Consider the following 21,019-nt stretch of genomic DNA (forward strand, 5'->3'; position numbering starts at 1 on the left):
AAAGTCTTAACGGTTAAACATTTTATCCGCGTGCTGGTCTGACAGTGACACGTGCTTTTTGGAGCGGATACACCCGAAGCGCGCGCACTCTAAAAGCCTGTCAAACACTGCATTTGCTGGACAAAGTTAATACACACAAGGTTTACACCATCGGTTAAATGTAAAGCGAAAGTAAGCAGTTGAAAGAAAATCGAATGCGTGTCAATATATTAGATGCGCGCATGAGCCTTAAAGGGACAGACAACACATGCTGTGACTTGTCCTTAAAGGGATAGTTCAACCAAAAATGAAAATTCTGTCACTCTAAAGTTGATCCAAACCTGTATTAATTTGTCTTGTGCTGAACACAAAAGAACATATTCTGAAGAACCAAACATTTGCTAGTACCCATTGACATCCATAGTGTTTTCTTTCCTACTATGGAACTCACTGGGGACCAGCAACTGTTTGGTTACCCACATTCTTCAAAAAAAAAAAAAAAAAACCTGTATGTTCAACAGAAGAAATTTATTCGGGTTTAAAACAACTTCTACGGTGAGTAAATAATGACAGTGTTCCCTTTAAAAAAAAAAAAAAAAAAAACTTTAATATAGTAGCTTTAACAAGAAACTGTGTCTTATAAAGTCAGAATTGTGATATATAAATTGCAATTCTGATTTTTTTTCTCAGAAGTGCTCATTTATATCTCTCAATTCTGACTTTTTTTTCTCAGAATTGCAAGCTTTTATCTATATGCTGATTCTGACTTTATAAGCCACAATTACGATCCATATAATCCTTATAACCCATATAATTTTTTCCATCAATTGCAAAATTTATTTTTACAGTATTCTCTCTCTATTATAATGTTTTTACTCAAGTAATGATTCATAAAAAATGAAAACCAAAACTAGTGTGGAAAGATTGTTAACATTAGAGATAAGGAAGCTGCAAACGGTTTTAATATATTTCCAAAATTAATGTACAAATGATTCTGTACCTCTTCCGGGTTAAAATGGATGCAAATGCAATAGGAGGGTTAAAATGTTATGAAAGACCTCTTACAGTAGGGTGAATTCAGGTTGATTGGGACACTTTTTCCTAGTCATCTCAATGACAAAAAGTGTCCCAATCAACCTGAATTCACCCTACTGTAAGAGGTCTTTCATGACGCTCCATATGCTGCGATTTGAATTTGATAGGTGCTTGATATAAAATAAACGGTGCTTTAAAAAGTCCTTGAAAGTCCTTGAATCTGGTGTTCATGAAAGAGTGGGAACCCTGAAAATAACACTTTGCTCTTTATAGTATATAAAAAACTGATTATTTATTTCTGCATGATGCACAGCCATGACATATCTAGACCAATAACATAAGGACATAAAAACTTGCACTGCAAAAAAAAAAAAAAAGTCTATTCTTAACAAGAATTTCATTATTTAAAAAAAATCTAAAACATTTTAAACTGTAAAAGTGAAATAAAATTCTTCCAATGCCGAAAAACAAAACATTCAAGATACAATCTTTGAAAACAAGTCTCAGTATTCTAAGCAGTAATTTAAGGACTATATATATATATATATATATATATATTGTTATTAGAAAAGTCCAAAAAGTCATTTTTTGATTTAAAACGTGTTCATCAGTATCCATGGGTTCTGATACACACGAGTTATCCAAACGGTGGCACATCTCGTGAAGCACATCAGAAGTTTTCTTTGTTGAATATAAATTCGGTTCCAGATTCTTTGTGTGAAATACACTGCTTCCCCAGAGCTGTGGCCAGTGCTGTGGGACCACACAGGAAAACACCAATTTTTGAACTAAGAGAAGAAAGAAAAAAAAAAATACTACTTACTAATAAACAGCAAGTGTAGAAAGCCTTTAAAATGTGCACTTTACTAAAGCAAGAAGTCCTAAGTGGTTTACAGTGAATTTAGTACAGCTAAGGGGTGTCATAGGTGTATGTTTGTAGAGTAATTTACAACGTCTTTGAGTGTGGCTCAACCAATCATAATCAAGAACCGGAACTATCCGTTTTATAATGCTTTATTTAGCACACTCTACATACCCTGGGTGTTGGGTAGCGATGGCACTGAACTCATTGTCCCAGTTGGGTTTACCATACCGAGTCTTCTGCTTAAGCCCAGTGATAGGATCATCCTCTGCCTCATACTGAACCCTAAGGTGGGCCGCCTTTAAAAAGTAATCAAAATAAGTATCAAAGTACTTTTTGTATTTCAGTGAAGTTCAAAATGCTTTACATTATCTGCCATTCAACAAGCACATCTTTCCGCCCACCTCAGCGTCTTTCCAGCGTGTGAGATAAATGTTGTAACTAAGGAAATCGCTCATGTTTTTCTCCGTCATCTGTCTTTCCAAACTCTGCAGCAGGTCCGCGAACCATTCAAAAGCTTGCGTCTCCGGACACAGCCAATAGAAATAGATCTGCACAGGTCAAAGGTCAAAACTATATTAGTAACCCTTGCAATCCACATTGCTTACACAACTCGACTTCTTTCAGAAACATCTGAAAGTGTTAAATATTTAAGTATTTATTTTATTACATTCTATTTTTGTCTTACAAAAACGTATCTTTAAAGGCCGTTTTCTTTAAATCTCCACTTTACAGTTTTATTCCTATATATATTCATAAGATTTTTACAGAGAGGTTTGTTCATATATCATTCACCTCATATATTTTACGTTTTACTCCTGAAAACATGGAGAAAATTTACTTTTCTGATTTATAGAGTGATAAAAAGAGATATCCCACCTGCAAACACCATTAATATGTCAACAAAATCAAACAAGAATTTTGAATCTGGCTTTATCCAATGTTCAGATTTCTGCTGGAAATGCATGGAAATTATCGCATATTCATTTAAATAATGCCTCATTTGCACATTTAAACATAACATTTTATAAAACTTGTAATACAACTAAACTTTGTGCTGTTTATCACCTTTTTGGTGAAGACGTTGTTCTCTTGGACGTGTTTGTACCACACAGACTTCAGAACAGAAGCGAAAGGTGTGACACCAATACCAGCGCCAACCAGCATCACAACTTCATAACGAAAGACATCTTCACTGGCCGTCCCAAACGGCCCATCAATAGCCATCCTAAATGGAGAACAACAGACAGCCGTTATGCATGGCCAACTAGCAAACTGAACATTCTTTGCAAGATGTATCACAGAAATAACTCAGCATTGCATTGTTCGCTTATTATGTTGTATCATCTGTATTCTTCTAGTTTTGTACTGAAGGAGGAAGAAATTAGGAATCCCACAAGAAGAAACGGCGACAAAAATTCACTCATGTTGAAATCGCCATATTGCCTACCAATAAACAGAACCATATCTCCCCACACTTCTCTTTTTTTCAACTGTGATTGTATGGCCACATCCCCTTTCTACACATGTATTTTCCCCATTTTACATGTGAAACTCACTAGTACTATTTAAAACACTACATCTGTGTTATCTGAGTCTTGAGTTCCACAATAAAAATTCCATGAAAGTTAGTGCGGTCCAAAACACGAGTGAAAGTCATGCAGGTTTTGAATAACAAGAGGGTGAGTAAATGATAACAGAATGTTTATTTTTGAGTGAACTATCCTTTTAAATAACGCATCTGTCACTTTAATCTTACTTCGGTAGTGTCCAAGCATCCAGCACCACAGTCTTGTCTCCTCCACATGCCGTATAAAGGGCTTGTGTCCAATCCCCTACAATTCGGATATGCACGCTAAGGTGGTCTTCCTCCGGGGCAGAGGTTAGGGTGAAGGGATGCCACTCTAACTGAGAGATCGACGGGCACTGGATGAAAACATACTGACCGACCTCCATCTTAAAGCCCTTCTTCTTCATCTGCAGCTCAAGGGTTTTGGAAGGGTGCATCACTACCTGTAAAGTGGCGTAATATGGTGAGAGGAGAAGAAATTGATTGGTTGCTAATCAGATAACTTGATTTACTAACCTTGGTGATCACCACTTTCTGCTGTGAGCGATAGAAGCGCACCAGTCTCTCGCAGACATATAGAAACATGGGGCCAACCACCCACTTCCACGTCTGCAAGAGGAAGTACATGTTTTTTAAATGCTGCCAAAAAATATGTATGTATTTATGTGCTAAATTCATTTGAGGTTATTATGGAAGCATGTTTTCACCATAGAATAAAAAAATTTAAAAAAAGGTAATTGCGACTTTTTGCGCAATTGCGAGTTCATTTATTTAAGACACAATTTACTAATTCGTTCCCTCATTTTAGTTTAAATTGTGCTCACAAATTAAGAATTTGTTCCTACAACTTATTAATTAGTTCCTTCGATTTAGTAAATTGAGTGTTTTAGTTAACAAGAGAACTAATTGTTACAATATGGCCACAATTTAATAAAACGAGGGAACGAATTATTATATTTTGCGCATGATTCAGTAAAACGTGGGAACAAATTATTATATTGTGAGCACAAATTACTTGAAAAGAGGAAACTGATTAGTAAAACGTCCTGACGATTTAAGTAAGTCAATGGAATGAATTGTTCATTCGTGGCCATGATATACATATTTTTCCCCCATATCATGTGCGGGGCTGTGTAAGATATAAACTCGCAATTGTGAGAAAAAAAGCATTAATTGTGAGATATAAACTGATATGAACTGCAAGAAAAAAGTCGGAATTGTGAGTTTATATCTTGCAATTCTGACTTTTTTCTCATGATTGTGATATATAAATTAGCAATTGTGAGTTATAAAGTCCAAATTGTGCGATATAAACTCGCAATTGCGAGAAATAAAAAGTATTGTGAGATTAAAGTCAAAATTAAAGTTTTTATTTTTTTATACTGTGATGGAAACAACCTTCCATAGATTATAGATTGTATTTGAGATTGAGATTATATTATGATATACCATTGGTGGGTTCCCAGCAAAGACAGGTACAGGGCAGCTGTTATTTTGACCCCAGGTCTCAAAATGGCTGTGACATTCATTTGGGTTGTGCACATTTACACTTTCAACAGTCTGGCCTCGCACAATACGCCTAAACAGACATACTGTTATTGCATAAATAATGCATGATATTTCTCCTGCTAGCATTATGTGCCTGTCAACATGTATTATGACTGAAATGTGTCATCAGTATACATGATGCTTCAATAAAGGCTGTTAGAAAACCTGCATTTTATTAGCTTAAAACTGTAAGCCTAACCATAGGTGTTCACTGGCATGAATGAATGAAATAATTTTTTTTTTTAATCATCCCCTACTAGTGCTGCAAACTCACAAAAGACATTGTGGGACTAACAGTGAAGTGGAGCAAGTGGACTGTTAAGAATTGCTTAACTTTATACTGTACAAATTAAAAGAAAAAGCATCCAAACATTTCAAAATCTGGAGGATTCAGTGCTTAACCCTCTGGTCCTCTTCTTTTAGGGGTCACATTTGGCTCCTTCACGGTCAAAAGTGACCGAAGCCTTGAACTTTTTTGTTTTTCAGTTTTTCAATAATATTTTTTGATTATTATTTAAAATGTTGAGGGTATTTTATGATACTATGCAATATTTATACAATTTTTATTAGCTATTTATTAGCTATTTTTCCCCATTGATATTCCCTAACATATTTTTTTAATAATTTTTTAATTAAAGCACTATTTCATGTTAAAATAGAGACAAGGCATATAAAATCCAATTTTCTGAAGGTAGATTAGTGCCATCGCTTGGGAGTAAAAATAGAAAAACTTGTGTAATGCCATGGTGTAACCACTACATTCCTATTTATTTCTATATAAAGCTCTATAAATTTGCATTAATTTTACTACAGTCAAACCTGAATACAGAAGAGGACGTTTTGTTACACATAACATCAAAATTCAATAAAAATGAATAGGTATGTTTTATCACAGCTTAATAAATCTGGGTCTGATCTGATTTCAACCTCTTATTTGAGTCTTTTGGCTCAATTTTACCATATCGACCCTTTAACATATCTGAATCATGTCCATGATTTTTTTGTGTGTTCGCATAGCTAATGCAACAAAAGTCACCAAGTGTCATCCCATTATGATGAAGCAAAAAAATTTAAAATTTCAAAACGTAAAATATTCTGTCATTTTTAAAACCGAGGAGGACCAGAGGGTTAAATCACATACTTGCATATTACTATATTCAGATCCAGTTCACATACTTTTCATATTTTAGAATCTATAGTTTATTTTATAATTTTCTTAAAATCTTTTTTGTGCTGTGCTGGCAAAGCTGAATTTTCGATGAATAAAAAAAATAAAAATATTAATTGAATTAAGCCCTCACCCAACTCCATGAAGAACCAAACCAATGAAAAAGACGATGAACAGGTGATGGGTGAACCAGAACACCTCAAAATATGACCTTCTGATGACCTCCATGGAGGAAGTGATGATGAGGATGAGAGCGAGGGTGATGACCACTCCCGTCAATCCCGCTATAGTTGTGAACATCACTATGGTTGGGTTCTAGGAAATCCAAAACATACAAAACATTACTGTCAAAAAGAGATTGCACAGTTTCCAGACTGATATAAACTACTGTTCAAAAGTTTGGGGTCAGTAAGATTTTGTTTTTTAAAGAAATTAATACTTTTACTCAGCAAGGACACATTAAATTGATCAAAAGTGGCAGTAAAGAGTTTTAAAATGTTACAAAATGTTTCTATTTCAAATAAATGCTGTTCAAAACTGTTCAAATCTGTTGTAGTTGCTCTCAATTACAGCTATAAATACAGTAGATTTTTTTATAGCAGTCATAGGATGTGTGTGTTGACTGTGTTTCAACATACTATAAATGTTTTTGTTATGGTAAGCTTTTCATCCTCTCAATGTTCTATTTCTGGCTATTGTCCACTGGGTCATCACAGCAACACTATGGCAACAGAATTTTAAAAACCATGTGATCACAACATCAGCAGCAGCATGATGGTTATGTGATGTAACCGTGGGTGGAAGTGGGAGGTATCCTACGGGGCTGAAGTGATATCAGTTGGAGGTTCCTTGCGTAATGAACGGGATGCTGCTTCAGAATCAGTGTTTTAGTGGGACTTCTGCTAACACTGAGAATGTGTGACTCTTACACAAATGTGTGTGACTGAAATGAGTAAAAACCTTGCAAAACTTGCTGAAAAGACTCACCGTCTCATTGCTTCTGATGGGGTTCAGATAAGATCTGTTGTCATTGTTGCCAATCTGAGAGAGCACGTAAGGCAGGTAACTGCTGTTGATCATAAGCTGGGAATCCATGAATCTCTCAAAGTTAAACAGGTGAGCTATGATGTGGATAGCTGGGAGAATATACAAGAAATTATCAGCAAGTTAATATATCCATGAAATATCATACATGCAAGATGTACAGGCTACACTGTAATGACTTTTTTTAAGTTATAAATAAAACAAAGATTATTGGAGTATGTTTGGCGGTCAAACGTTGTTTTTATGTTTTTGAAATAAGTCTCTTCAATTCGACAAGGCTGCATTTATTTGATAAAGAATACAGTAAAAACAGTAATATTGTGAAATAGTATTACAATTTAAAAAAACTCTTTCCTACTTGACTATTTATTTGTATATAATATGTGTTTTTTTTATTATTATCAATGTTGAAAACAGTTTTTGCTGCTTAATATTTGTCTGGAAACCGTGATACATTTTTTCAGGGTTCTTTGATGAATAAAAAAAGTTCAAAAGAACAGAATTTATTTGAAATAGAAATCTTTTGTAATATTATAAATATCTTTACTGTCACTTGAGTCAATTTAATGTGTCCTTGCTGAATAGAAGTATTAATTTCTATTTTTTCAACTTTTAAATGGTACTTTTAATGAAGCAGCACAACTGTTTTTCAACAATGATATTAATAAGAAATGTTTACTGACAACCAAATCAGCGTATTAGAATGATTTCTATAGGATCATGTGACACTGAAAACTGGAGTAATGACTGCTGAAAATTCAGCTTTGCAATCCCAGGAATAAATTACATTTTAAAATATATTCAAATAGAAAACAGTTATTGTAAATTGTAATAATATTTCACAATATTACTGTATTTTTGATCAAATAAATGCAGCCTTGGTGGGCATAAGATACTTTCAAAAACATTTAAATTATTCCAAACTTCTGACCCCCAGTTAATTGTGAAATTTACAAGCAATTTCTGAGTGAATTTCTACACCAGATTGTCAGTGTAGTTCAGAGTTTAGGTTTAGTGGCATTTTAGAAAGATCTGAAAATTGAAAAAAGATTTGGAAAAGGATTTAAACGTGGTAAAAGTGTCTTTCTTACAGTACCTGTGTGTAAGGCAATCATGTATGCCACCAGTTTGTGGAAAGTGAGATTTCTGTCTAGCTGACGGGCTGCAGTGCGGCTACAGCACTGTGAACACACACACACACACACACACACACACACACACACACACACACACACACACCGTTAATGAGGAAACTTTTTCACTTGTCATTATCTGAAGTGCATAAGCCTTTCACTTTCGCTCTGTTGCTCCTCTTCTGACCTGTATGGATCCGCGTAGGAATGAGAGCAGGTTTCTGCAGACTGGCAGCAGGATCAACATGCAGTTAAAATTCAGACATGCAGCTGGAGCTCTGGCCCAGGAGAGAGCTTGCTGAGGGCACAGAGAGACAGGAGAAGTTTCATTTCCTATTTTAAGCTCTGAACAACATATTCACTGATGCATTAAAATACAGTCCTTAGAGATAAAATGTAACAACATTCAAACCAAAATATATTCAGACACCTTCAACATTTCACACATTATCACAGTTTATTCTCTATAGTTTAAAAAAATGGTAATAAAATATGACAAGAACTCATAGTTAAACTGTGTCTTACTTATGTCAGATAAAACTTAAGCAAAACATAGTCAGGTCAAAGTGTCTGAATAATTCTTGGCCCCAAAATTTTATAAATTTTACTGGTAGTCCACTGTATAAAGAATTTTTTGGGTATAATATGTCACAGTTTACTTTATTTTGCTCTCCTCACTTACATAAATGAACTATAGTGTCCTGCACACACTAGTAAAAAAATATAAAAAATTATATCTAGTGTCTGAATAATTTTTGGTTTGATTGTATAAACATTACAGAAGTTCTGAGTAGAATCTAACAATACATTAGCATAGAAATTAAAGTACAATATACAAACAAGTAATTAGATTAACAATATAATTATTATAATTATTTAAATAATTGACGCAGGATTATTTTAAAATTATATTCAAGTACACAAATTATTACATTACAAATTATACAACACACATTAAAAAAAAAAAACACTGGCACATTAATATATTAATGTGAACAAAATAAATATTTAAGATGTATAAATGATTTGACACTTACCCCAAGAATGACTCTAGTATAGTAGTATCTGTCAACCAAAAATGCCATGTAAAAGTGCACAAAGAGAAACACATTTATGCCGAGCCACACAAGCTGAAAAACAGAACGGAGGGCGTTTAAGAAGTTTTGTAGAGTATACAGCATTAATAGTATCTCTGTTCTTCAGCATGTTTAACAAATAATTGTGCTAAAAGAACACAAAAAGCAAGTAATTTAAAAAAAAGTAGGAACTTTAGAATCCAAAGATAATAAAATAAAAAAAATATTTTAAAAAAGTTAAATAAGAAACCAATCCTAAAATCATAATCCCAATAGCTTACAATAACAAAAATGGATAGCCCTTCATTTGCTGCAAAGTTTCCCATGATGTTGAGCTGTGTAGTAAGAGAAGATCAAGAGAAAATTTGAAGAAAGCCACAAGACAAGTGGGGATTTGGTATATAAAGCACAAAACCAAGTCAGGAAATATCGTCACAATTGTGAGCCCATCAGAAACCATCAAGCAAAGTTCCTCAGCCTAAAGGGGAAGGGTCAGGTGAACTCTCACTTCTCTTTCTATTTTAATGTTCAGCCTGCAGTTTAGTCAGAACTGTTACGGTTATATGATTTAAATCATTTTCCTGCATTTGTTACAGTCTTTCAGTAAATGGGTTTAAATTGAAGTTATCACATAAAATGAAAAAAAGTGACACCATGCCCCCCACATGATAGATAGATGATAGATAGATAGATAGATAGATAGATAGATAGATAGATAGATAGATAGATAGATAGATAGATAGATAGATAGATAGATAGATGCAAAGAGAAGATCAATAAACTCTGTCCTTTCATGGACAAAATATCATTCTCCTTTATTTTTATATATATGGGTTTAGCTGACAGCTGCACATATTGAAAGCAGTGATGTGCTCTATACAATGTTTATGGATGTGTTTTAAAGAAGTTTTTTCAGATGCAACCCTGACCACAGTCTTGCAAAATGTATTAACTCAATCCATTCAACTCCCCACAGGGGGGCAGTATAGTTAGAATACAATCATCGACTGCCCTCTATGAAAAGAATGACATTTTATACTTTTTGTAGGAAAAATAAGAACAATGTGCAAAAGAGGTCCCCAGATGAGACGAGTGCAAAATAGGAGTGTAAACAAAGGAAAGGAACAATCAATTAAATTATTCTCTGCAGGATTTTAAAGGTCCTGGCAACCCAAATGTAATCTTTACTATTCATGAATCCTTATATTTTGAAAGCATTTTCAGGCAATTACTTGAATTTAGGCCATATGTTGTCATAAGATAGGACACTGTCATATGACCAATCAGAACTAATTTCACAGTCTTACTATTTTCTTTTTAAGTATGAGCATAAAATAAGTATTAAAGGGTTATTTCACCCAAAAATGAAAATTTTGTCATTAATTACTCACCCTCATGTGATTCCACACTAATTAGACTTTCGTTCATCTTCAGAACACAAATTAAAATATTTTTGATAAAATTCGATGTCTCATTGAGGCCTCCATTGACAGCAAGATCATTTACACTTTCAAATACCCAAAAAGGTACTGAAGACATATTTAAAATAGTTCATGTGACTACAGTGGTTCAACCTTAATGTTATGAAGTGCCGAGAATGCTTTTTGTGCACCAAAAAAGACAAAATAACGACTTTATTCAACAATATCTAGTGCTGGGCGATTTCAAAACACTGCTTCATGAAGCTTCGAAGCTTTACAAATCTTTTGTTGCGAATCAGTGGTTCGGAGCGTGTATCAAACTGCCAAAGTCACGTGAACAATTGAAATTTCAAAATGTTTCGAAACACTTATGACGTAACGAAGCCTCATTTACTGAAATCACGTGACTTTAGCAGTTTGATACACGCTCTAATTTGTGTTCCGAAGATGAACGAAGGTCTTACGGGTGTGGAACAACATGAGGGTGAGTAATTAATGACATAATTTACATTTTTGGGTGAACTAACCCTTTAAGGCCCAGTTTCACAGACAGGGCTTAGATTAAGCCAGGATTAGATCTTAGTTGAATTGGGGCATTTAAGTAACTTTTATAAATGTGCCTTAAAAAAAACATTACTCCTGTGTATCTTGAGAGAAAACAATGGCACTGACATATTTTAAAACATGTCAATGCAAGTTGCTTTCAGTTAAAACAGCTCTAACATGCATTTTAGTCTAGGACTAGACTTAAAACTTGTCTGTGAAACCGGGGGTAGAAGTACTAATAATGAACCTGAGAGGTTGTCAAGAAAGCAATGCCCAACGAAAGCTTATAACTTAGCAAATACAATCTTATAAATAAATCTGCTTTAAATATTGCAGACATCGAGAGAGCGTAGAAGCTATAACATTAATCAAACCAACACCGAAAAGGGGACAGAGTGCTCCCACATCACATGACAAAAGCAGCGGTTTCATCTTCTTAAGGAATTTCACATGCACTTCAGTGGACCATGCTGGCTCATGAGCTTTGTAAACCAAACAAGAAAAAGTATCTTCATCTGAAGATCTGTTCAACAAATGTTGCCTCTTACATTCCAACATAACTGGTAAAAGGCAGAAATACAACATTTTAATTTCATTTCTCCCTTTTGCTCCTAAAGCATTTCATGACAATGTTTTAAAGGGATAGTTCATGAACAAACGCAAATTCTGTCATGATTTATTCACCCTCATATTCCAAACCTGCATGTTTTTCTGTCATCATTTACTCACCCTTATGTCGTTCCAAACCCATAAAACTGGTTAATCATCGAAAGGTTTCTGTCCCTCCATTCAGTCCAGATAACCAAAACTTAAAACATCCAAAAAGGTCATAAAGGCATTGTAAAACGAATCCATATAAATCAAAAGGTTTAATCGAAGTCTTGTGAAGAGATACGATCGCTTTATATGATGACCACATTTAAATTAGGCTTTTATTTACATCTAAACAGTAAAACATATGATAAATACAGAAGCTTGTGCATGCATCACATGATTCAAACACTCACGAGAACCAATGAGATTTGTTCTAGCTTCTTACCATATGTGATACGCTCTATGTATTGTGTTTATATGTGAGCAAAAGCCTAAATCATATAAAGTGATCATATCTCTTCACAAGACTTGGATTAAACCGCTCGATTCAAATAGATTAGTTTTACGATGCCTTTATGACCTTTTTGGATCTTCTATGTTTTGGTTACTTGGACTTTCAATGGAGGGACAGAAACCTCTAAAGGTTTCTTTAAAAATATCTTACTTTATGTTTCGAAGATTAACCAATATCTTATGGGTTTGGAACACCATAAAGGAGTAAATGATGACAAAATTTTCATTTTTGGATGAACTATCCCTTTAAGTTGTGCTTTGCTCATACGGTGCCACATAAACTCTGCCCGATGTCCCCTTTGGTAACACAGGGTGGATCGTCTCCAATGTCTTTCCCTGCTGGTTTGGTCCTTATGGAGCCTGGCTGGGAAAGAGTCCCACCTGGCAGGCAGAGAGATCCACAGCACTCCCCAAAACCCTGGGCTGGACTGGATGAGAACAGTTGCCTGCAAGGGTGGCAGAACTGGTAAAAGAGCAACATAAAAAACACAGCGGTGGCGTAACCCAACAACAGCAGTATTTCTAACACGGGAGCATCCACCCATTGGTAAAATTCAGTCCGGTAGACGTACCACATCAAAGTCAGCACAGTGTTTTCGACAAAACGGAGGGAATAATACACTGCCACCCGCCTCCATGCCTGACCCTTATCGATCAGATCGGGGTCGTCCAGTCTGAGCTGAACAGCGGACCAGCAGAACACGTTGATTCCAGCGTACAGGAATGTCAGCAAGCAGAGGACGATGGTGGTCCCCACACGCGTCAACGTCTTCTCGATGTTCTCCGGGAACGGGGAACGGCTGCTCCAGAAGAGAACCCACGGGCGAAGAAAGAACAGGACGAAGTTGACTGATACCACCGGAAGCACCCACACCTTCAGCACTGAGCTGAAGAGGACCAGCACGGTCACGCGAGTGGCGATCTCGAACCCTCGCCACAGGAACACGCACAGGTATGCCAATGGACGCACGGACACTTCGTAATCATCATAGCGTATCTTTATGGCGAGAATATTGCAGCGTAGGGCTCCATATACAATTGAGAGAAGGGAAATGACCATCAATGTGCCTGGTAGGGAGAGAAAAGAGTGAAACATAATCACGTTAAATCCAGTACAAACATACTTTGTGGTTAAAAGCAATCGAACAAAGCTCTTGTGTCAGATGTGTGGATATGGAATAAACCACTCTACTATGTATGGAGGTACAAACCTGCATAAAATAAAATAATAAAATAAAATAAAATTTAAAAAATGAAGTTAAAAATACATTCAGAAATAATAAATAAAAGAAGAAAATGAATTGTATTTGTTTTATTACCTCATTATTTCTCATATTGTTATATTTATTTATTTTTTAATTTTGACAGGTTTGGGCTCCCATAACTGCAGTGCACAATATGTTGCCATCCGGTTACATAATTTACTATGTTGTTTACTATTATTGTTAAGTAATAAAAGGAGAGCAGAAGCAGAGACCCTGAAGGCCTAAATCCACCAACAGTGCAAACATATGGCCTCTTTCAGCCTTCCATTCGATCTAAAGTCAGTCACCGTTTCATTACTCTTTGCCTCATGGGTAATGGGGTCAGACTGATTCACTGTCCATTATGATCTTCCATCTGCAATACTGCTTTCAAGGACAGACTGCAAGGCTGCCAACACATTCCTCATGCAGAGCGGATGACAACATATCTGCGAGGCAGAGTCGGGTCTATAAATCTAAATATTCAGTGTACAGTGACAGCTGCCAACAATATAAAGTCAGGGCCAACAGTCCAAAAGAGACTATTTTGCTTGCTTTTGTAATAAAAAACACACATTTTACATTTTCATTAATTATATTACCAGCATAATATTATAAGGATTTAATTAAATTAATTTATCTGTTGTCCATTTTATAAATTATTTCTGTCTGTCGAGGCCTGCACATACTGTTTGAAAACACGCTATCTATTTTAGCTGATATTCTCAGAAACAAAGTGTGCGTCCTTGTGATAACAAGAGGAAATAGATAAGTACACCCGCCGAAGTCATTTCAGAGGCATTCTCTGAAACTCAAGCATGTGTGCTGAATGCATCACTGAGGGGAGCTTGTTAAATTTAGACGGGTGACGTGGGGAACAGTTCCATCTTCAGCAGAGAGGCCTTATAGAGATATTATTCTGTGGACGAAACTTGGAGAATATGTAAAAAAGACTGCGCACAGACCATAATTGTTTGGCGGAAACATGACATGCCTCAATGACATAAAAACGAATTGCTCTCTCTGACATTTAACACTTTACAGATGTGGTGGAATATGACAAAACTCATTAACAGTGAAACTCATAAGCTCATAAGCTTGTAATTCTCCACTTTGGGAGCTGTACTTCACAAGCCCAGATAACAGAACAAAAACAAAGCAGGAATAAGTCTTAGTCATGCTCTAGAAACCCTTAAAATAATTTAAGAAGTCATTCTCTTGTTTTTTAAAGTCAGCATGAAACAGTAGCTGTGTTCGTCTTTTCTTTCCTATCGTGACTTATAGCCTATTTGAGTGAAACGGCTTCTCGAATGAGAAAGAATGTAGGGCGGGAATTGATTTTGTCCATTGGGAATTGATTGGATGGTTGTGATTCGCTATTGATGTGATCTCATGTGAGTGACAGGTTGTCCTGCCCTCGCACCAGTAAACAGTAAATCTTGGCCACCTAGGCACTCGGTACTGCTGCTCCCTTTACACAAGAGTACTCATGATCATGAATACGAAAGTGAAAGTGAAAAGCGAGCGTGCATTCATAAGTGCCCCCCAACCACCCCACTGATTTCATGGTGACTTCATGAGTCATTGGCATTGGTATGTAGTACAGTAAGTGATAATGTCAGCTGCTCATTATTACAAAATAACCCTAAAGGTTTTCATGATCTTGTATCACCCTGAAGAAAAAATTATTGTATGACTGTACATTATCCCACTTATTACGTAGCTATTTACCAAATAAATAAGTAAATAAGTAAAAATTAAATATTAATTAGAATGGATACAGTTTCATTAGATTACTTAGAAAGTGCAGAGAGGCCGAACATGTGCACAACTCTGAAGGACATGGGCTAAGGGCCGGCGCCACGAGGGGGCAAAAGGGGGAATTGCCCCCTCAGATCTGTTTGTGCCCCCTCAGTTTCAATTTGTCCCCCCTCCACCCCTGAAATGGGACTGATTTTAACCTCTCGGCGAGTAAAGTATGTTCACACCAGTGTGATTAGAACATTCAGTGCGACACTGCTAAACTCAAACGTTTCGAGCTTTGGCTTTTTTTATATATCACAACTATTCAGTGTTTTCAACCACATAATGTTTTTTTGAGGTTTCATATTTAAATAGCCATTTAAATTAAGTATTATGTAAAAAATGACATTTATAGTTTGTTAAATTCAAATTCCATACACCGATGTCTATGGAAGCTGCAAAAATAATCCTTTCAATTGTAATTCGACAAAGTCAAAGTGTTTTATTCATATCAGATACACATTGTGTATGAAATGATAAAGTTGACTCTATTCTTCTCCCAGTTCACTGGCCACTTACTTTTATGTATTTCGGGAAAAATGGATGAATTTACCTAATGAAAATCTGATAGATCCACTGAATTGCGGTGTAAACTCATCGCGTGTTATATCTTAGTATATAATCATGCGTTATATTATATAACATGGTCATAATAAAGGTGTTTTAAATGACAAAACACACATTCACTTCCACATATTCCTTCCACATGGTATACATCATATTATTCATGGTATAGTTAAGTTTGGGAATATTTTAAATAAAAAAGGAAAAATGAAATAAACGCGATGCATATCTGTCATAGTGTGGCTGCATGATGCCTCGCCAAGGAATTATTACGTTCACAGTAAAACCTCCAGTGTTTAATGAACACTGTTAGTGTTAAATTAACATTGCCAGTGTTTATATAATCCACACCAGATTATATAAACACCAGGTGACAATGGAAGTGTTAATTTAACACTGGATGTTTTGCTGTGTTCTAAAATAAAAGTCGCCTTAAAAAAACTCACGCTTGGGGGCTCACCATAGAGACTCTAGAATATAGATAAAACAAAGTTTTCTGTGATGGGTAGGTTTATGGGTAGGGTTAGTGTAAGGGGATAGAATATACAATCTGTACAGTATAAAAACTATTACACCTATGGAGAGTCCCCGTAAATCACATATACCAACATGTGTGTGTGTTCTCACCTCTACCGATGGACACTGCTCTCTGCAGCACACAGATGTAAAGCTGCAGTGTGAGCTGGGGTGCAGAGCCCAGGAAGGCCTGTATGACCGAGGTCCTGGCGAAAGCAGCTCTGTGCGTAACTAACTTTCCCTCCGCCTGTCCCACTTCTTGCTCCACCTCCTCGGTCTGCCCTTCCCGGGGTATCTGCTTCTTACGGGTGATGGTGACATATGGCTCCTCCACCTTTCCAGCACTGCCATAGATACAGAAGGCATCCAGGCACCTAATGGAATAAAACTATGTTTTATTGTTTAGAAAAATGAATGGTTAACGAAGGTTTTCAAAGATAAATTTTCTTTGTTTGGTTATAAATAAAATAAAATAATAAAATAAAATGATTATATAACTTTTTTAATTATAGTTGAAAGAAACATCATATATTTCCTTTTGTTATTTTTATTATTAAAATAAAATAAACAAAAACAAAATTGACCATAAACCTGATCAGCACTGGTTTACCTTAATGTTTGGAAGTGTTATTCAATTGAAACCAAGAAAAGCTACCATTTTTATATTAAGGAGTCACTGGGTTGGCTGCAAATGTCCTATAATTGTTGGATCCAAATTATATTCATCCGCCATGTCACAATAGATAGACCATGCCAGTGCTCAGAGAATTGCACTCTATCCAATGAAAGCTCACCAGCTTACACAAGGACAGCTTTTGTAAGGCCTCAGTAGGCGATCTGTCCATCTCATTCATTTAAAATGCAGAGGCTAGGTCTCACAGGACAGGTAGTAGGTGCCAAACCTTGGGTGAGCATTTCCTATCCCAAACCTTGACAACAGCCTTGCCATTTTACAGTAATAGGGTGTAGGCAACCTTTGTGATGGATGAGAGCGTGTTAAGAGAAGGCCAAGAGAGCTGCACAGGCCATTCACACAAACTCAGTGAAATAAATAACTGAATTATACATGAATCACACAGAGCTAAAAACAGTGCTGAGCTTTATCGGAATGAGCTGGCCCAGGTTGAGTTACTAAACTGTACTATTAGAGAAGGCAATATCAATGCTTCAATTATGCACATGGCCAATGCAACAGCACATGGACTGATAGAGATGGAACAGTTTACTGTGAGGCCTGGACTGGAATGGAAGCTGTCAATAACACCAATAACTATACTAATAGATAATCTGAGGACACAAATTGTCTATAACTGGCTTGTGGCATGGTACGTGGAAAATAAATAACAGTTTGAAGTGCTCCTTTTAAAAGGACTGTAATTATGTGGCAGGAGCAGCTCCTAATTATCATTTACAGAGGGGTCCTTTCACAAAATGGGTGCCTTTGTGTACCCCATGAATATGTTTAAACAAATACTTTAACAATGAAAAACTAACACCAACTTATATACTGTGCTATTGTAGGCATTTTAGCACAACAAAGCCTAGTAAATATATTTATGTATTTTTTATTTATTAAATTTGCTGCATTAGCAAACATGTACATTTTGATTACATACACACTGCTTTTCAAAAGTTTGGGATCGATAAGCTACAAAAAAAAAAAAAAAAAGTAATATTGTGAAATAGTATTACAATTTAAAAATATTATTACAATTTCTTTAAAATGTAATTTATTCCTGTGACTGCAAGGCTTAATTTTCAGCATCATTACTCCAGTCTTCAGTGTCACATGATCCTTCAGAAATCATTCTACTATGCTGATTTGACGCTCAAAAACATTTATTATTATTATTATCAATGTTGAAAGCAGTTGTGTCCCCACAAGGATAGTAATACCAGTAAATTTTGACCTTATGGGGACGTTTTGTTTTTTTTCAGTTCACATGAGAAAAACAGCTTATAAATCATACTAAATTAAGTGTTTTGAAAATCTAAAAATGCAGAAAGTTTTCTGTGATGGGTAGGGTTAGTGTAGGGGGATTGAATATGCAGTTTGTAAAGTATAAAAATCATTACGTCTATGGGAAATCCTTACAAAACATGGAAACCAGTAGGTGTGCATGTGTGAGTGTTATATCCCAGCTAACAATTTTTGGTTCCCAGAACGTTACAAGAATAAGAACCTAAAGAGAACATCAACAGAATGTTAGGAACTGGCTCACAAAAAATAACTTAACCTGAAATAAAATCTTATGCTAACGTTCAGAGAACGTTTTGTGATTGCCTCTTACTGTCATGAATCCCCTTGTTCAATTCCATGAATAAAAGAAACTATGCCATCATCATCATCCATTTATGATGTGAAATGCCTCTTATTTTACAGTACTGTTACCTTTGTATAGTAACTAATTAATTAAACTTGATATTTGTAGATAAATAATAGATAATATGTTTGTAATAAATATCTTGTGCCATGCCATAGGCTTGAGGAAAAAAAGCTGATAATGAAGTGTTAACTAATAACCCTGCAGTCCTGATACTTTAAAAAAGGCTATTGACCAAATATACAGTACATTACATTTTTTGTCTAGAATGTTAACACCTTTAAAAATTAATTAAAAAATGAAAAGGTACTCATTTTATGGAAAGACCCGGGGACATTAATCTTTGCACCATGAAACCTTTGACATGACTGCGCACTGTGGACTATAAATCAAACGAAAAAATTCATAATATTTATGAATAGGTAAAGCACAGGTTCATCTTGCGCGTGAGGAAAAACACCTTTGTTAGGCCTATGTGTATTCGCACAATGGACATTGTTTGTATCTTATTCTTAATCCATTATGTGGATGGGTAATTCCCTTCCACAGAGCCAAGGCTTGTAAGAAGAAACGCAGCCAAATACTGTACATTAGCTAAAGGAGAGTCGCTATACTTACCTTATTATTGGTCCTAGTTGTAATATATGAAGCAGTAGTACTAGAGGTCTGTCTCTGCTCAGGTCTCTGTGAATAAAGATCAGTGTGAGCTGCACCAGCACGGATGGCACAAGCGTGAAGAGGAGCGTGAAACACTGCCAAATCTGATCACCAGCGGAGCGATAAGTGCTGCTCAGATACAGAGCAGCCGTCGTCTCGGCCGTAAACAAAGAGACCGACACAAGGACAGAGCTGGGTAGTCTCATCCTCACTCAGCCATGTTGCTTTTCTGCTCTGATCTCGTGAGCCTGCATTTTAAAGTTCCAGTGGACGCATCAAGCACCAGCCGCTGATTCACAGCTGATCACCGCGGCGAATAGTTCTATTGCAATTCTAACCGGTAGAGGGCGCAGTGAGCTCAATATTTACTGCTGTCAGCAGAGGGTGTTCATGCGGTCACGTTCTACCTGATCACCAGCGGCATATATCGACGTCCTGGGTTGAGCCCATTTAGTGCCATTTTATAATGCTAAGATACACTATATCGCCAAAAGTATTGGGACACCCCTCAAAATATTTGAATTCAGGTGTTCCAATCACTTCCATGGCCACAGGTGTACAGGTGCTGGTCATATAATTAGAATATCATCAAAAAGTTGATTTATTTCACTAATTCCAATTAAAAAAGTGAAACTTGTATATTATATTCATTCATTACACATAGACTGATATATTTCAAATGTTTATTTCTTTTAATTTTGATGATTATAACTGACAACTAAGGAAAATCCCAAATTCAGTATCTCAGAAAATTAGAATATTGTGAAAAGGTTCAATATTGAAGACACCTGGTGCCACACTCTAATCAGCTAATTAACTCAAAACACCTGCAAAGGTCTTTAAATGGTCTCTCAGTCTAGTTCTGTAGGCTACACAATCATGGGGAAGACTGCTGACTTGACAGTTGTCCAAAAGACGACCATTGACACCTTGCACAAGGAGGGCAAGACACAAAAGGCTGGCTGTTCACAGAGCTCTGTGTCCAAGCACATTAATAGAGAGGCGAAGGGAAGGAAAAGATGTGGTAGAAAAAAGTGTACAAGCAATAGGGATAACCGCACCCTGGAAAGGATTGTGAAACAAAACCCATTCAAAAATGTGGGGGGGATTCACAAAGAGTGGACTGCAGCTGGAGTCAGTGCTTCAAGAACCACTACGCACAGACGTATGCAAGACATGGGTTTCAGCTGTCAAATTCCTTGTGTCAAGCCACTCTTGAACAACAGACAGCGTCAGAAGCGTCTCGCCTGGGCTAAAGACAAAAAGGACTGGACTGCTGCTGAGTGGTCCAAAGTTATGTTCTCTGATGAAATTTTGCATTTCCTTTGGAAATCAGGGTCCCAAAGTCTGGAGGAAGAGAGGAGAGGCACACAATCCAGGTTGCTTGAGGTCCAGTGTAAAGTTTCCACAGTCAGTGATGGT

The 21,019-nt window shown here is 36.2% G+C and overlaps 2 protein-coding genes across 6 annotated transcripts; both read right to left on the reverse strand.

The window, feature by feature from the left end:
• Positions 1-1,273: 1,273 nt before the first annotated feature.
• Positions 1,274-9,881, reverse strand: LOC127522405 (cytochrome b-245 heavy chain). Of its 4 annotated transcripts, XR_007932586.1 has the most exons (14): positions 9,697-9,881; positions 9,377-9,469; positions 8,527-8,637; positions 8,303-8,387; positions 7,150-7,298; positions 6,296-6,477; positions 4,896-5,025; positions 3,963-4,055; positions 3,636-3,889; positions 2,945-3,104; positions 2,756-2,831; positions 2,281-2,427; positions 2,051-2,175; positions 1,678-1,802 (listed from the first exon to the last, which is right to left on the reverse strand). XR_007932586.1 is itself a non-coding variant. In XM_051912332.1 (13 exons), exons 1-13 carry the CDS (start codon positions 9,739-9,741, stop codon positions 1,685-1,687), a joined length of 1,692 nt encoding a protein of 563 aa, XP_051768292.1. In that variant the 5' UTR covers positions 9,742-9,881; the 3' UTR covers positions 1,274-1,684. The 4 variants fall into 4 exon arrangements, 2 of the variants coding, with proteins under 2 accessions (XP_051768292.1, XP_051768293.1); XM_051912332.1 differs by lacking the exon at positions 2,756-2,831 and having other exon boundaries at positions 1,274-1,802; XR_007932585.1 differs by lacking the exon at positions 1,678-1,802 and having other exon boundaries at positions 2,048-2,175.
• A 323-nt stretch (positions 9,882-10,204) lies between these two features.
• xk (X-linked Kx blood group (McLeod syndrome)) lies at positions 10,205-19,999 on the reverse strand. Of its 2 annotated transcripts, XM_051912335.1 has the most exons (4): positions 19,559-19,999; positions 16,728-16,990; positions 13,062-13,557; positions 10,205-12,935 (listed from the first exon to the last, which is right to left on the reverse strand). In XM_051912335.1, the coding sequence occupies exons 1-4, from the start codon at positions 19,801-19,803 to the stop codon at positions 12,752-12,754; spliced, it is 1,188 nt and encodes a 395-aa protein (XP_051768295.1). In that variant the 5' UTR covers positions 19,804-19,999; the 3' UTR covers positions 10,205-12,751. The 2 variants fall into 2 exon arrangements, with proteins under 2 accessions (XP_051768295.1, XP_051768294.1); XM_051912334.1 differs by having other exon boundaries at positions 10,205-13,557; positions 19,559-19,997.
• Positions 20,000-21,019: the final 1,020 nt, after the last annotated feature.

The sequence above is a fragment of the Ctenopharyngodon idella genome, chromosome 11 (genome assembly GCF_019924925.1).
Source record: "Ctenopharyngodon idella isolate HZGC_01 chromosome 11, HZGC01, whole genome shotgun sequence".
Classification (NCBI taxonomy): Eukaryota; Metazoa; Chordata; class Actinopteri; order Cypriniformes; family Xenocyprididae; genus Ctenopharyngodon; species Ctenopharyngodon idella.